This window comes from Gopherus flavomarginatus, chromosome 17 (assembly GCF_025201925.1).
Source record: "Gopherus flavomarginatus isolate rGopFla2 chromosome 17, rGopFla2.mat.asm, whole genome shotgun sequence".
NCBI classification, from domain to species: Eukaryota; Metazoa; Chordata; order Testudines; family Testudinidae; genus Gopherus; species Gopherus flavomarginatus.
In genome coordinates this window covers 8,745,049-8,762,730 of record NC_066633.1, presented here as the reverse complement: position 1 = coordinate 8,762,730, position 17,682 = coordinate 8,745,049, and the positions used below count along the sequence as shown (strand labels likewise).

General features: G+C 46.7%; 1 protein-coding gene across 1 annotated transcript in view; it reads right to left on the bottom strand.

Moving 5' to 3' along the window:
• SARDH (sarcosine dehydrogenase) overlaps positions 1-17,682 on the bottom strand; it is a 94,221-nt gene that overhangs the window by 65,311 nt on the left and 11,228 nt on the right. The window contains exons 7-10 of the mRNA XM_050926994.1: positions 14,851-14,955; positions 13,029-13,158; positions 3,239-3,325; positions 2,897-2,987 (exon numbers count right to left, since the gene is read on the bottom strand). Coding sequence (XP_050782951.1) covers positions 2,897-2,987; positions 3,239-3,325; positions 13,029-13,158; positions 14,851-14,955 — 413 coding nt within the window. The remainder of the gene's footprint in view (positions 1-2,896; positions 2,988-3,238; positions 3,326-13,028; positions 13,159-14,850; positions 14,956-17,682) is intronic.

The following is a 17,682-nucleotide window of genomic DNA, read 5'->3' as shown; positions in this document are numbered from 1 at the left end:
CCACACGGCTTTTCGTATGTGCCCAGCGCCCCTTATAATATTGCAGCAGGTTCTTTCCCAGATTAATGGTCTCCATCATCTGTGAGCAGCATATTTCCCAAAGAGGCACCAGCTGCAGAGCTCAGAGCAGGAAGGTCAAACACTGTATTTTTCTGCTGTCCCTTGCTAACAGAAAGATGAACTGTTCCTTTCCATGGAACTAGCCTGGCCCAGTGAGTCTGTGCTGGGTCTGCCTTTTGTTGCGATGTGACTTTTAAAGCTCACATCTGACAGCTTTTTTCATTATCAGGCCTATAAAACAACAAACCCAATAAAGTATAATTGAAAACGAAAAACCCATTACAGAGCCAGCATCAGCGCATTCAAAACCTCATGGCCCATGTCCTGCTGTGGGGGGAAGATAATCTTTCGCCAATTGAAATCATCACCTTGGTTATTAACTTAGAGGATTAGGCACTGCACTAATTGAACAACAAACCCAGATATAATTACCCTGTCTTCTCTCATCACTGCAATCTCCTGGTGTCTGATGGAAGCTGTTTGCATGAAAACGCAATGGGGGAAATGAGATAAATCCAACATGTAAATTCATTAAAGCTATCCAGTGTAATTAATTCCAGCTCTTCAGAGAGACGGGGCAGCTGCTGAGAGACTGGCCCTGTGCACAGCCTTGTCAGCCCGCAGACACCCAGTTTTCAGTACAAGCCAGCGTAAGCAAAACTACCTCATAACAACAGGCCCAGCTTGGGCACCCAGCAGCATCTTGGAGAGCAGCTCCCATTCATTCACCCAGATGCATAGCCTGCATTTCCCTTGCACCTCAATCAAGTGCAATAAGACGAGTGTTTGAAAGGAGCTTCCATCGTGTCTCTTACTTTGCCCCTGAAATTTTCCAGGTGCACTTGATGCCTATCAGATATCTAATTACCTGAACTGCCCAGCCCGTCAGTTAGACTGTGCTGTCTCGTGACGCGACATGCTGTGTCTGGGACTTGAGCATGTTAAAAAGAACTTCTGGCTCCTGTGAGCGCTACATTCCTCCCCATCTTCTCCAAGCCAGACCGCTTAAGCATTAGTGTAGACCCCAGAGCCCAGATCCATCAACCGATGCAGCCAGGGGAATTCACTCCACAGCCTGCTGGTCCACAAGCAAGGACTAGCCCAGCTGAGTCCTCTGATCCCACCCCCCACTCTATTTATAGCTCTGCTAGGGAAGGTCTCTGCGTGACCTGCCGTGTTGCTTTCCACCTGAATACACATGTAGGTGATGAGAGGGTGCTGGGAAGAAACTGACTTGAAGCCAGACTGAGGAAATCACCTTATGCAGGCTTTATCTTTTCGAAAACTCTTTCTTTACTTTGAGTAATTGAAAATGAGTCCAATCCCCCCTCCCCCATGGGCCTCCAATAGAAACCTTTGGCCAGAGGGAATACAGCACTTTCAGCAATTACTGACACAACAGAAAGATCAGCAAATCCATGACAGCCCATCCTCCCTTGCACAGTTAACACCCCCTCCCACCAACATTGGGCACAAGGCAGAGCAACACACAGTACATTGCCTCTTGGCTGGGAGAGGATCACACTCTCTATGGGCACCTGGTCACAGGCCTAACACTCCCGCTTGGCTAGACGTGGGCTCAGGCCACCAAGTTCAGAAGAGAGGTTCCAAACACCCCTACATTAGGAGGTGCTTGGGATGGGGGCTTTGGTTTGCTCCATTAAAAAGATACTAATGGGGCTACTTGCAAAAACTTGACCCAGTTAGGGGTGGGATTTCAACAGTGTTGCCAAGGCTTGTGCTTGTTTTGAGAGTCTCACAGCAAAGGGTGCATCATGAAAACCCCAGTTCCAGCAGCCACATACACACATGAGAATCAGAGCTGTCTTTTTATTTAGAACAGTTTCTAGTTCGCTCACGTTTGCAGAGCAAAACTTGAAGACATGACCCCAATGCATCCTCAGAAACCATGGCACAAAGGAAAAGAACCCTAAAAATCATTTTAAAAAAAATCTCATTTTTGAATGTCTGGGGGCTGCCCATACTATTTCAAATACCCCTACTACTAATCATAGAATATCAGGGTTGGAAGGGACCTCAGGAGGTCATCTAGTCCAGGGTTTCTCAAACAGGGGTCACCGCTTGTGTAGCTCCCATTGGCCTGGAGAAGCGATCCGCGGCCAGTGGGAGCTGCGATCGGCTGGACCTATGGATGGGGCAGGTAAACACACCGGCCCGGCCCACCAGGGGCTTTCCCTACACGAGTGACAACTCCTGTTTGAGAAACTCTGCTCTAGCCCAACCCCTTGCCCAAAACAGGACCAATCCCCAAATAAATCATCCCAGCCAAGGCTTTGTCAAGCCTGACCATAAAAACTTTAAAAATGGGTATCTGGATATGAGCTTTTCGACTTTGGAGCCTCTCTAATAATGACCACCACTCTCCTAAGTATTTTAACCACAAGGCCATCCTTGAGCAGAAGCACTAAAGCCTTGAAACTGGCATTCAGAAGACAAGGGCTCAATTCCCTGCTCTGCCCCCATCGGCTGTGTGCAATCTTGGGCAAGTCACGTAAGATCCCTTTAACCTCTGGTCTCCCTGAGATAGAGAGAGAGCTCGGTGGTGCAGGCACTCCTTCTCTTGATGTGCACATTCAGTGCCTACCACCACAGAGCCTTCCTTTTGGTTGAGTGCTATCATAAGATAAGTAATAATATGAAATGTTTCCTCCCCAGCTCAATGGGGCTGGATACGCAGCCACCTCAGCAATCCCAGCTCTTGCCAAGAAGCAAAGCAGAACAAAACACACCTCCTACACTGCAGTCTCCTTTAGAACTGACCTGCGATATCTAGCCAGAACAGGGGGAAAGATTCAGGGTTGGGGTAGCTACTAGCCTGATATCATAGCTGTACATATCCTTTTCGGGACACCCGTGAATTATCCAGTGGGCCAGTTCCTTCCCACAGCCACCTCCGAGCATCATCCCTGAGCAAAAAGAAAAGGAGGAGAGGACTGTAAGTGGAGTCAAGAAATCAATTTTGAGCCTGATGTGCATTTAAAACACCCACAGTTTGACCCAGGGATTGTTTATGACATGAGGACAAGATGGGGAGCCCCTTATGTTTCCAGCCGGGATAACCTTCTCCTGAGCCCAATCTTCCCACTCCATGAAGTTGATGGGGTTTTGCTCTAGATAAAAGAAAGAAACTTCAACCTTTTTTTAGGTCTTGTCTTACCTGCACTGTTGAAGCCACAGCCAAGGAAAAAGCCTCTGACTTCTGGCGCTTCCCCCATGAGGGGTTTATGGTCTGCAGTAAACGATTCTAGAATGCAGAAAAGATGACACAACCCATCAATACAGCCCTTACCAGCCACGTGTTCCCCACGCATTTCAGAGATAGGTCACGCATTTCCAGAGTGGGGCTTTCAAGTGTTCTCTGCTCCCGCTGGAGTCAGTGAGAACAGAGTTAGACCAACACGGAGTGATCTTGAAAACATCACCTCAAGTGTCTCTCTTACTTGGACATCTCGTGATGTAGAAGAAATTGCTGCTGTCCCTTTGAACAGGGGCATAAATGAGCAGGGATCAAAGCCAAATAGCGCTCAGTTACTATGGTAATGAGCATACGCCATAAGCGCCTGATCCAAAGTCCAGTCAGGTCAGTCGAAAGATTCCCATTGACTGTGGCTGGCTTTGGATCAGGCCCTGTGAACAGAGATGAGGCAGGATAACAATTGGTGGAGACTGACAGGTACCAGGAGAGACAGGGACTTTTCCAGAATGTTCCTTCCCCAGATACAGTTTGATGAAACCAAAATCACTCTAGCTGGTGTGGCAACAAAAATCTAAAGTTACAGCCTATTTCAGTGTTTGTCTGGGGGCAATAGGGGGAAATCTCAGATCAGGAAACAACAGACCCTTTCTTTCAGTGAAAGGCCTGTCTTGCGCTAAAGCCAAACCTCCACCTCAGCCATGCTAGAGTTTGGTGGGAGATTTCCTTACTCGAAGGCTACCTAGTGCATTTTGTCTCTGGGGGAGGTGTTAAGCCCCCAGCTTCGCCCAGAAATCCTTCCAGTTCACCTTTCCACCAGAACCTTCAGCAGAACCTTGGCAAGCTTCTCCAAAGAGTCGGCGGTGCAGAGGCAATCTCAGAAGGCAGAGATGGGGAAGACCATTTTGACCATTGGTCTACGGATTAGATCAGACCACAGGCTCAATCCATGCCACAGCCGATGGAGGACTCTTCCCTCCTGGATATTTTCCTAGCAGCTTGACCAGCCAAGTTCACATCCAAAGTGACTGAGCTTGTGTTGCCTCAATGGGAGACCCACTATTGCCCAGTTGCAAAAGGTTCAGCCTCTGTAGAGTTTCCCTGATAGTTAGACTTCATTGTTCCCTTTCTTTACCGTATCCCATCGTTCCTGGTTAATCTCCCCTTCCCCATCTCCTTGATGCTTTCCTGAATAATTCCTCTTTCACAGCACATTCCTGGAACCAGGCTTTTGAAAGCAAGGCCACTGGCTGCATGGGAGTGGAGCACCCTGAACCGGAATCTGTAAACATAAAAAGGCCCTTTGTGAAGTAAGGTGAATCCTCTGATCTAACTAAATCAGCAAATGCTCCAGGAATTATTAATTCCTCCTAAATTATTATTTTAAACAGTCGTCATTCCTGGCTAAATCCTACCCAATGCAAGAGAGCTGTGTTGCTCCATTAGTCATCTTTTCGAGGGCCGGGCCAGGTTAATGTTATTGTTATTTTCTTTTTATCCTAATCTGTTTCTCTTGGTATGCTTCATGAATTTCAGATAAATACTTCTTCATTAACATAATGGATTTCAGCTGAACAGATGCCCAGGGCTCCTGTGTTAACGATGTCTCATTCTGCCAAGTCCCGCTCCAGATAGGGCTGTCAATCAGAACTCTTAAAAAACACAAACACTATGTTGGGTGGAGAAAAAAAACCTCCAGGGGTTTTTTTAAACCTCTGTCTGACAGTTTTCTGACTCCATTTGTCCCTCCATTGGGGCGTCCGATCCCGTTTTTGACCTCTTGGGCCTTTTTTGGTCCACAATTTCCAGCTGGTTGAAGTTCTTCTCTCTCGCACTCAAGAGAAAGGAGAAGGGATTTGGGAAGAACCAATGAATACACTCTTCAGGGCAGGGACCATCTCTTTGTTCTGTGTCTGTACTGCAGCTATCACAAGGGGGTCCTAGTCCAGGACTGTGGCTCCTAGACACTACACAATACAGATACATAAATAATAATAAATTATATGGTATTCTTATTATTAGTGTGTTGGTCTAGAGTCCCTGTACAAACCCACACAGAGATAGCCTGTGCCTCAAAGAGCACACAGTCTGATGTGCATCTTAGCATATGCAGACAGGGCCTTTCATTTGGAAGGATCCCAGAACTGGGGATTTGAAGAGGCTTAGGCATGCAGCTCCTGTTTAACTGCAATAGGATTTGGGCCCCAGCTTTCACAGGTGATGTAAACCCCAGCCTGTGAGCAGAATTTGCTATCTCCAAAACTGAAATCAAGCCATCTCTGGAGCAAGACATGTCAGTCGTTTAGTGTTGCACGGCAACTGCACTCAACAGTTTGAGATTGGGAAAGCCCAGGAATACTGCAGCCAACTGTAAAACATAGCAGGCAATATGTGGCCTTCCCAACTGGGAGGTACTCATGGCTGCATGAGACTACACGATCAGTATGGTCAGGTTCTTTGTTTTGCCTCCTAACAAGAGATTGAGGGTGTTGGTTCAAAGCTGATTTCTTCTCAATAAGCAGCTCTGATCCAGTACTGATCTGTGCCTAGCCTGGGAGATCTGATGAGACTACAGCTAAAGGAGGAATGACTGCAGACCGAGATATTCATGCTGAAGCTTCCCTTCCTCTTGTTTTTTCTACTTCTGCTCAAGCCAAGCCTGAAATAATATCTGGCCACTTCTGAGCTCTGGGGGTGGTTTTGAATCCAGATCTGGACCTGGATTTTGTGGCTCCAACTCACCTCTAATTTCTACACAACCATTTAGAACAAAGTTTTCGTCTTCAACAGAGCAGGTCACCAGACACCCACATTTCACTGAGCAAACAGGCCAGATTATAAATCAGGGGATTAATGGGGAGAAATCTGAAGGTGGAATTAGAACCCAGGCCCATGGCTTGCCAAGCAGACGCTCTACAGGGTGAGCTAAAGGATAAGCCATGATGTGCAAAGATTCCATTATTAAAGACTCATAGACTTTAAGGTCAGAAGGGACCATTATGATCATCTAGTCTGACCTCCTGCACAACACAGGCCACACAATCTCACCCATCCACCCCTGTAGCAAACCCTTAGCCTATGCCTGAGTTACTGAAGTCCTCAAATTATAGTTTGAAGACCTCAAGCTGCAGAGAATCCTCCAGAAAGTGACCCGTGCCCCATGCTGCAGAGGAAGGCGAAAAACCTCCAGTGCCTCTGCCAATCCGCCCTGGAGGAAAATTCCTTCCCGACCCCAAATATGGCGATCAGTTAAATCCTGAGCATGTGGGCAAGACTCACCAGTCAGCACCCAGGAAAGAATTCTCTGTAGTAACTCAGATCCCACCCCATCTAACATCCCATCACAGACCACTGGGCATACTTACCTGCTGATAATCAAATACCAATTGTCAAATGAATTACCAAAATTAGGTTATCCCATCATACCATCCCCTCCATAAACCTATCAAGCTTAGTCTTAAAGCCAGATATGTCTTTTGCCCCCACTACTCCCCTTGGAAGGCTGTTCCAGAACTTCACTCCTCTAATGGTTAGAAACCTTCGTCTAATTTCAAGACTAAACTTCCTAGTGTCCAGTTTATATCCATTTGTTCTTGTGTCCACATTGGTACTAAGCTTACATAATTCCTCTCCCTCCCTAATATTTATCTCTCTGATATATTTATAAAGAACAATCATATTGGTAAATCCTTTACAAGCAAATTGAGTCTTAGACGTTCATCCCTAGATTTGTCTGTCTTGTTCTTGGTTCTGCTCAACTGCAATAAAAAAAACTGATAAGAAATATGAACTCAAAGCCCCTACTCTCCAAAACACAGGATACTTGTAAAGGAATGGTCTTCTTTGGTACGCGAGGTCTGCAGTTACCCTGCGTACAATATGGGATATAACCATCCATTGGCAGAGTGGAAAGACAAATGTGGCTTGATAACCTAACACATTGCACTGCAGAGGGAATTTATCAGATCATCAGCGTAAATATTTAGGACACTCTATGCCTCCTGCACCAAAAGCCTAACCAAGCTGTGGAGAGGCAGCCAGGAGAAAAAAATAAATAGGAGATGAATGTTTGATGGAAGCAGGACAGGGTAAAAGCAAGTCGTCTGCTTTTAAACCACTGTGGTCTTTGTTGGGTGAACTTGGTGCTGATATCCAGGACACAAAGGCAGGCAGTTATTGCCCAAGTTATGTGGTGTTTAGATGTGCTTGTAATTATTAGAACTGGGAGCACTGGCTGTTGGGAGTCTGAAAGGACAGGAAACAGGAAGGAGGGGGGAGGAGTGGAGGAGGCTGAGTGAGAGTTACAGAGTGCCCAGCAGCCGCTTGGTAACGGGGTTTCCACTGTAAAAATAAGTCCTGTTGAAACTTGTTAATACCTTGCCGGCTTGATACAACACTGTAGTAACCTTAACTCCAGCTAGAGTGGTGGGAAACCGGTTTCTCGGTCCCAATGAAATTTTAGATATTCAAACATTTTCCTGTCCCGAACTGGGCTGAAAAGTCGAAATCTCACAAAATGTCATGAACCCAAAATCCCTACGTTTGTTGGTTGAGATCAATTAAAACCTTCTGCTTCAATCACTTTGAAAATGCCTCATTTCAATTTCATTTTTTGAAAACCATCTTTTAGTCTAAATTTATGAACGTTTTGAACGACAAATCATTTTGACTAAAAAAAATGAATCTCTCTCTTTCAAAAGCGTCAGGACATCCTGTTTCACCAATTCAAAACCCTTTTCCACCCCCAAATTTTCAAGTCAGGACAGTCATTGAAATCGACCCTGTTACATGAACAGTTTCGGTTTCAATGAATTGACAATTTTGGCAAAAAATGGCTCATGACTGGGCACTGGGCCCCACACAACTGCAACATAATGCAAATGAAGGCCTGTGAATCTGGAACAAGGGAAGCTGAATTTTATCCTCACGACTACTAGTAAGTTCCAGCTATCCACAGTGATCGGCATGACAAGGATGAGGCCCTAGATGACACGGAACCGTTCCTATGTGCAGGATGCCCCTTGTAGTTGATAAAAAGTTTCTGGAATACAGAAGTCTGGTTAACTGGACTGTGCTTGTGCTCGCTGTTCTAACAACATTTGGACAGTGCTCTCCCACTGAAATCAGATCCCAACCCGCCCTGTAAATCCCATGCCACCTTTTGCAAACTGGCTTGTTATGTCCTTGAACTCTATTTTTGCCATTAATGGGGATTTGTCCCCCACCCCCAGGAAGCAAGTTGGGTTGCAAAACTATAAAGGGGACAAGCGTTTCTTTTATAAAAGATTTACTGCACAGCGCAAACAACATGCTTTTGCCATTTGTTTATGTGTTCCAAACCCACCGTGACTTGGCTTTCACAGATAAAATACATGCACATTTAAATCCAGAGTGCAGGGGGTGGGGGGGAAAGGATCACTGAGCCTTTAAAAATCACATTTATTGTGCTACAAATACTGTATATAAAAAAAAGTTGGCTTCCTGCTGGAGACCTGGCTTCTCAGTGGAGACCGAGAGCTGTACTTACACCCTGATTTAATCAAAGCTGCACTTCCCAGGGCCAAGGCATCTACCTTGTAAACATCATGTTTTATCTGGTTAAGAGCAAGAGACGTGTCCTACTTTTCCTTCGAGCAACTGTGCAGCTCTGTCCCTGTGGGGCTGGAGGGTTTTTCCTTTTAAATACTTCGGTGAAATGAGAGCAGGTCTTTATGGTGCAGGCTTCTCCAGTAAATGCACAGCAGTCTTGAAATGGAACCTCATAAGCTATTCCTCAGACTCCTATAAGCACTGCACTGATCTCATTTCAGACTCAATACCCTTTTATATAAGCCATGCAGACACCAGTCCTAGAACTGCCAGTGGTGCTGGATTTACAGATCTGGTAGATCTTTTCCATCCCTAATGTCTAAAGAATCCAGTCATGCTGCCTAAGCATGCCACATGGATATTTCCATCAAAAAGGTCAGCAATAAAATAGCCATCAGCGTTGACATTTTAAAGTGTTGTCACTAGATTTCAGAGTGAACATCAGATAGCTATAATGCCTCTTAGGGCTATTGTTTCAGGGTGCCTGCACCATAAAAAGGATAGTGCTTCATCTGGTTCCATACCCTGGCACCTAAAAAAGTTTGCAGCCACAAGAGCTTTAAACTTCTTTTTTTCAAAAATAAAAGCTCAAATTCTGAAGAAACTGAGCAGCCCCTCATGGACATGTTCCCAAGGCAGAGCAATCTCCTGATGAGAACAGATCTGCTATGAACTGGACCAAGAGCAAACTCATTTTAATTTGTACAAGGTTAGATTTGAACCAAGGAGAGCAGAGGTAAAAAGCCACCTAAAAGTCTGATATACAGTGAAGAGTAGGGCACGGGTATATAGGTCTCCATCCAGGGCTTGGGGGCAGGAAGATGGCTAGCTCTCTTGCTGACTAGAAGACAGACCAAATATGCATGCTGCAGGGACGACCAGGAAGATGGGCTGGCCCAGCTGTACTGAATTAAGTCACCCCCTTAAGACACTGTCAAATTGTTCTGAAAAGTCACAGCTGGCTGAATCTTTGGGGAGAGAGGAGGATGCTATCAGGAAACGTGCTCTCTGTACAGGTCTCCAAACCTTGGTTGTGCAAAGCCTTTTCTAAAGCCTTCGTTTAAAACCCCTGACTTTGGGAAGTTGGTCCTGGTCTGGCCACGAGCCTAGATACATTATTTGGACCTCTAGACACATGCATTTGGACCCTGGGCTATTGGTCCCATACACATCTCAACGCCCATTTTCTGCAAGGCAGACACCAGGGGTCTGATTTCCAGCCATCACAGTCCCTGCTGAATATTTAGTATTGCCAGCTCATTCCCATGGATACAATGATGCTCAGAGAGCAGAAACCTTCAATCCAAACCCCTCAATCTGTAGGAGCTGCTGTAGTCTAGTGCAAGAGTTTGGGCTAAATGTTGGGAGAGCGCTGCGCTACCCCATGACTCTGCCACTGACTTGCTGTGGGACCCTTGGCAAGACATCACACTTCTGTGCCTCAGTTTCCCCATCTCTAAAAATTGAGATGATAACATTGCTTTGCGATCTAGAGATGAAAAGCACTTAGGCTGCTGATTTCCAAAGGCATTTAGGTACCTAAAGAGGTAGACAGGTAGGATTTTCAAAAGCACCTAGGTGCCCAACTCCATTGGATTTCCTATCTCCATCTTTAGGTGCCTTTGAAAAACTTGGCCCTAAGTATCATGACCATTTTATCTAGGCCCCAGAGCATTAAGAGACCCCTGCTGGCACACCCATGCAGGAAACTATCCCTGTGCAATGCAGAGCCATGAAACGAGCAGCGAGGAAAGAGATGTGTGTGTGGCTGTGTCTACACTATGAGCCCGGGGGGTGGTTCCACTGCACGTGTGCATGCTTTCGTGGTAGCTCTCATTGAGATATTGCGAGTGTAAACAGCAGTGTAGCCACAGTAGCATGGGTAGCGGAAGTGGAGGTACGGCTCAGCCATGCTACATATAGACCCACCGGATTCAGGAAGATTTGTAGCCAGCACAGCTCAGCTGTGCCTCTGTTACCGTGGCTACACAGCTAGTCATACTCACGCCAGCTCAAAGGGCTTTAGCATGAACACGTGTACATGGCAGGGGAATCTCAACCCTAGCTCTTAGTGTAGATGTACCCTAAATGTTTAGCGGTTTCCTCCTTGCATTCTTATTTTCCTTACTGAGGTTCTGGAGTCTCTTTTATCCCTTTACTCTTGTACCCCAGGTCCCAGGACCTGCGATTTTTCCTTTATCCTCTCTGCTGATGACTCCCAATTGGGAATCTGTATTGCCAGCTAGTGTTGTATCAGGGTATCCCTTAATCTCAGTGTGGCAAAGGGTTCCCCGACAATGATTCAAAATAGCTGGGAGGTTGGATCTGTCTGAGCCTGGAGGTACACTGCCTCAGGCATTGTTCCGAAACACATGGAAAGTTCCATCTTGGGGACTATTCTTCTATTGGGCCTGGAATTAAAATAGCTCAATACCCCTTGGCAATGGTTACCGTGCTTCCAGGTAAAGCACCCAAATTCCCCTCCCCATCTTACTCACACCCCTAGATTTGAAGGCATAAATAGGTCCCACTTTTGCAGCTGCAATGTGGAAAGGTCATGCAAGGTGATGTGCACAGAGAGTCAAAGCAGCTCACCACCTCGCAGGATTTGTGTCCTAGACGACCCTTTTCCTGGTTTGTGACCACTAATCAGAGACCTGGACTTCTGCAGTAAGTTACCAGAGCTGAGGGAGCAAAATAACTTTACATCTGCAAAAAGCAGAGGCCAATATCTGAAAATCTGGCCTTCAAATCCAGTCGCAGCAAAATTAGCGGGTAAACGTGGGTGACATTACTGCCTAGCCGTACTCACCTTCTCTGGGATTCGTTTGGCTGCAGACTTTTAGCATCAAAACCATTGAGAATGAGGCGGGAAATAACCCACTGAAGTATAACAAAACTCCTGGGCTATTTTTTTCCATATACAAGACTTCTGCCGCCACCTTCAGGAATAGGATATCATTGCATCCAATCCTGTATTCCAACGGGCTTATTTCCTTCAAAGAACAAGCGGGTGCAAACAACAGCCTCCAGACAGAGGTCCCTTTGGCGTTCACGTGTATTTGCCAGTTCTGCTTCACAGGTCATGCTTAGCACTTCCCCACTCCACTGCATTTGTATCTCCACAAGGCTCAATGGGACTGGTGTGGAGTTTAGAAATGCTATACCCGTCACAGGGCTTCTGAGAAATTCAAGCAGCCTGAGATGCTATGTGTACAGCCTAACAAAACCTCCTCAGCCAGGAGGACAGAATCTGCAAGAGGAACCTTGAGGGCACGGGACATCTGTGACGTCCCAGGGGCCCTCGGACAGAGATGCTGAGAGGATGGCCAGACCAAGACAACACTGAAATTCTGGGGCTCCCCTGTCCCCGTTGCTCCAACCACCTTGAGACTTACATCCCCAAAATCATTACAAGCAGATCTGTGAGCTTTCCAGAACAGACATGTGCGAGAAGCACAATATCCATCATGCCAGGACAGAGCGAGATCAGCTTTGCTCCAGCTTTTAGTGCCAAGGCAGGTTAATCAAGTTGATATTAGCTCTAATTAGCGCTCCCACCAGCGGTTTGAAGCTGAACAGCTCCAAGGATGTGCCAAATTCTCGCCTGCCTTTGAGCACGTTGAAGGAAAGGTTTCCATTCCATCCCTGGCAATCTAGAACCCCACGGCTTGAGAAAAACAAGGGGTAACTGCAGCAGTACACAGGGGAACAGGCTTTGGGAGAAAAAAGATTTGAACAATGCACTGGATGATCATGGCAAGCAGTGATCTATAGAGCCATTTCCCACCCTTATCTCAGCATGTTTTCGGGCTTTCTGCTTATATACAGGGTCTGATCCAAAGCCTACTGAAGTCAACGGGAGCCTTTCTGTTGATTTCCATGGGGGTTGGACCAGGTCCTTGTTCCATCTTTTTTGTGAGTGTGCACGTGTGTGTCTTTAAGGAAAAACCAAGGAAGACAGACATTTTATCCATTCCCAATTTGTCTCCTTGCGTGGGTGGGCAGGAGAAAGCAAGAGAGACTGATTCATGCTAACCCTGAATATAAATATAATCATTGCTAGCTCCAAACTAGGAGGATACATAGAAAAAAAAATCAGTACAGACTCATCAAGGAACAAAGCTGTATTGATGGCATGTGGAATGCACTGTCAAAATATTACCTGGACCACAGACAGTGGATTTAATTCCAGTTTTCTCCAGCACCGGGACTCTGTTTATTGCACCTTCAATATGCTGCATGAACACATCCCAGTCCAGATCAAAGAGGCCAAAGGCAAATTTCTCAGATACCTGAGGGGAAACAGGAGCCGAGGTACACAGAAGTTAAGTGACAGAAGAGGTTTATTTTATACAAACAACCCATTCTGACAGCTGCTTAGTAGCTGCTTCCTGTAAGGTGCTGAGTATCTTCATTGTCCACTGAAATCAAGAGGAACTGAGGGGGCTCAGCGCTTCTGGAAAACAACCCCAGGGGGTGAACAATGAGCCTTGTTGAAGTCAATGGGAGTTTTGACATTGATTAAGGCTCCCTGAAAACCAATGCACCCAAAATTAGAAGCTGCTTTGGAAACTTTGGTTTCATAGGACGTTATCTGCTAAGCTGTCCAGCCAAGGAGAGGAACTGTGATGCCTCGCTAGAACCACTTGCGTATGGGCTCATTCAAGATCACTGTCCACTTTGTCTTAGGGTAAAACACAAGAAAGAATACCTCATTTTTCCTTGAAAGACAAGCCCATTAACTCCTATAGTAATTGACACATTAAACTCCCCAGCCAGTTACTGTGAAAATGGAACACCCCATCAACAGGATCCAGGACAGGAAAAGAGGGCTGGGAAGGTTGAAGAAAAAGTTCATCACAAGCCACAGTCATTTACTATCACCTTCAACATTAATCCTGGAAAGATTTTCATTTGTTCGTTTTCAAGCCTGTCTCCCATTGCAGAGAGGGAGCAAAATCTAACCAAGACTCATGTTACAGGACTATGTCATAGCTGGACAGTCCATTTCCAGTCACGACTGCCAGTAAAGAACTCACTTGGCACCATTTGATGTAGGAGAAAGGGTGGCAGGACTCAGGAATTCTAGTTTCAATTTCTTCATAGATTCCAACATAGAATTGGAAGGGACCTCAGGAGGTCATCTAGTCTAACACCCTGCTCAAAGCAGGACCAGTCCCCAGACAGATTTTTACCCCAGATCCCTAAATAGCCCCCTCGTTTAGCAAGCCAATGCTCAAACCACTGAGCTATCCCTGTCTCTTCCTATGTGACTCTGGGGAAGTCACTTAATTTCTTTGAGCCTATAATTCAACTCTGCAAAGCCGGCATAATAGTACTTTCTGTCACTCACACTTTGCCAGGTCTACTTGGCACATGAGCTCTTCGAGCAGGCGCTATCCCATACTATTGGTGAACAGCACAATGGGGCCCTGATCTCAACTAGGGCCTGGCTGCTACTGTGAAATAAACAATGATCTGGTGGTCTCATTCTCAAACATGCCACTCTGTGGAGAGAAGGAAGGAGGACATGGTGGCATTTTTGTACTTTGAGAACGGTTTTAGAGGCCACACCTGAGGTCCAAACTAATAAACTGAAGTGAAGACATGCCTCGTGTGGCTTGGCCAACGTCAGAGACAAGAACCTATAGCAAAGCAGGGAATTGAGCCGTGATCTCCCAAGTCCCAGGCTAGTGCTAGACGGTCCTTCCTCTCCCATTCTTGCTCATGGAGCATACGTTTCTTCAAGCAGGTTTGGTTCTGGTCTAGAGCTAAGCCAGATCCAAACAACAGAAGCTGTCAAATCCCCTCTCCCTCCGAGTCCTGCTGAACCCAGCTCTGTCTTAATGATAAAGTGTCTTCATTTCATGCATTCTGGCACATAAACAAGAGAGCTAAGGAGTTCATTTCAGCGCCTACTTTGTCAAAACGGCTTTCCTGGTAACATGCTTTATTTCCTATGAAAACCTCTCAGCACCGCTCACCTCCTCCCAGAATATTGGATTTGACTCATATCCGCCCACGGACAGGGCATCGCCTTGGAGACGGAGATACACTGAGGCGTCGTGATCGCGAACGTTCGGCATATTCTAAACAGAAGTAGAAAGGAATATCATCAAAGCAGGGCAGGAGGGGTAAAGCTTCTGCCCTTGTTCCAACACTGCACCCAAAACTGAATGGCCCTCTGCTTCCCCGCAGCTGCCCTGCTAGATGGCCACTGTGGAGTGTCATTATAAACATAAGTGTGCAGGTTACCAGGGCTGTTTATTCTCCAAATCCTTCCACTCCAGGAGAGTCCAAGCCTGCTAGAATCACTAGCAGCTCCTCTGCGTTTCCCCCAGCACAGAAATCCCTTAGAACCGCCTCACTCCAAGGCAGAGTGCACCCCGCTCCTCCCTGCGTGTCCCACTGCAAGACTTGCCAGCAATCAGGACTCGGAGCTCAGGCCTAGTGGAGGAAGGAAGAAGCCAGTCCTGGTGGTTCGCTACCTGCCCCACTCCTGGCTCCCCACTCCTGGGAATCCCACATTATTCCTAGCCCTCCCGCCTGCTCACTATTCTATTGCCCTGAGTGGGCTTTATCCGGCTTCCTCTGACCCCTACTGGTGGCAACAGCACCCTGACGCTCCTTGCCCAAGGAAAATCCACTCAGACCAGGTGACCAATGAGATAGTTCTCCAGAGGCCTAAGACGAGCCAGGAGGAACCACTGACCCATCAAAACCCAGCAGGGCAGTTAATAAAGCTTCCCTGCTTTGGCTCAGGGGCAGAGCTGGGCTGGACGGAGGAGCAGCTCCTAAGGGCCAATGCAGGGCATGGCCCGGACCTGGGCCTAAGTGCTACAACTAGATGGCTCCTGAGTGGCTGTTCTGGTGAGAGACCGATACCAACCTTATGCCATGGGCCACCCTGCCCCAAGCAGCTGGCCAAACTAAGGCAGGGAACGGCTGCAGTACCAAGCATGGCCCTGAAGGGGGCACTGCAGAGCAGCTCTGCTGCCCACGGCATCATCCCTAACTCCAGCTCAACAGCAGCCCTCATCTAATGGTAGAACCACCAGCAGGACAGCACATCCAGTTGGCATTGCACCGCACTGTGTTCAAAGCTTCGCTCCAGCCATTTGGCATGTTTTTTACAGGAACAATTTCCTTCGCTGTTTACAATCCCGTTTCCTTACTGCAATTTGCCCCTCCTGACCTCCACCACCTGCACACACTGGTTTGTTGTTGTAGGGTTGCATTTGAGCACTGAAGTTACCGGAGGGTTGTTGATGGTGTGGGCGCTGTGCACACTGCAGAGATGTGCACGCTGGTTTGTTATTGTAGGGTCACTCACAAGCACGGGTGCGGCACCCGCTGACTTGTTATTGTAGGGTTGCCCATGACAGCTGCTAGCTGTGCATGCAGTGATTTGTCATTGGGGGGACAGAGGCGAATCTTAACTCCCTCCAGCTCTAAGAAAGCTTGGATCCATATGTGGCTAGGGCTGTACTGAGGCTCACAAGGGCTGGGTAGGAGAGACCGATTTGTTTTAAAGCCTTTGTTTTTAAAAGGACCACACTGACTCTGCAAACAAACAGTGAAAAAAAGACCTGGCTGCGGCAGGTCACAGCCAGTTCGTTTCAGCGCTGGGCCCTTTCTAAGCTGCCTGCTTTGCACAGACTAAAAGTGGCTCTACTGTGCTTCAAAGAAGTAAGAGCCTTACTTGACAGCACTGCTCAGACACCAGCAAAACAAGATTAGCGGCAGACATGATATGAGCAATGCACCGAGACATTCTCTCCGCGTACGCTGCCCACAGGCAAAGGGGGCTAAGCAGCTGTAGAAGAACTGTAGATGCTGATATGATTACACGGGCTGAGTCTAATTCACTAAACAGATCTGCTGTGAGTCCCAGCCCCAGACCAAGAGCATGAGCTACATGGCGCTGAAATGCAAGCTGATTTCTGTCTTGATCTAAACAAGATCCATCTCTAAAAACCAACCCCAAATCAAGCCTTCCTCCACAAAACCACAACTGAGTGACTATGGAAGCAGACAAGATTGCACTTGTGTATTCATTTGAAGATAGCAATAATGCCAAGCTCTTGTCCTCAGTAAATCACAGAGTACTTTGCAATGGAAGTCATAGTATCATTATCCCCATTTTATAGCTGGGGAAACTGAGGCACAGAAACTTGCCCAAGGTCACCTGTCAGGCTAGTGACAGAATCAAGAACAGAACACAGGTCTACTGAGTCCCAGTCCAGGGCACTATCCCTTAGGTCACGCTGAGTTACTTGATGTGTTTGTATAGGGCCAAGTGCAATGGGGTGCCAATCCTCTTGGGGCACCATTCAGACAATAAGGCACGAAATCAATAGGCTGCAGCAGAGCTGCTGCAGACATTCGTAGGAGGAGAACAGGCAGACTGGCAGGCCGGTGTGTTTTGATCCACGTTAAAAGGAAAAATTCTCTCTTACCCCACCTACACAACAAGATGAAACAGTACAAGAGCCAAGACACTACTACATAGTTAAAGAATAACACTGACTTTCTTTAACAACATAGCATGAAAATATGTAAGTTACACAAATGGAATTGTAGGGTCTTACTGTATTTTCCACTGATAAATTAATAATAGTCAACATTTCAGTAAGAGGCACTGTGGTTAGTGGATAGGTCTCTAGCCTAGCAGTCAAGAGACCTAGGTTCTGTTCTATTCTCTGCTCTGTCATTGACTTATTATGCAACCTTGGGCAAGTCACTTGAGGTTTTTCCTCTTCTACTCCTGTCTATTTAAGTCATAAACTCTTCATGGCAAGGATTGTCTCTTACTA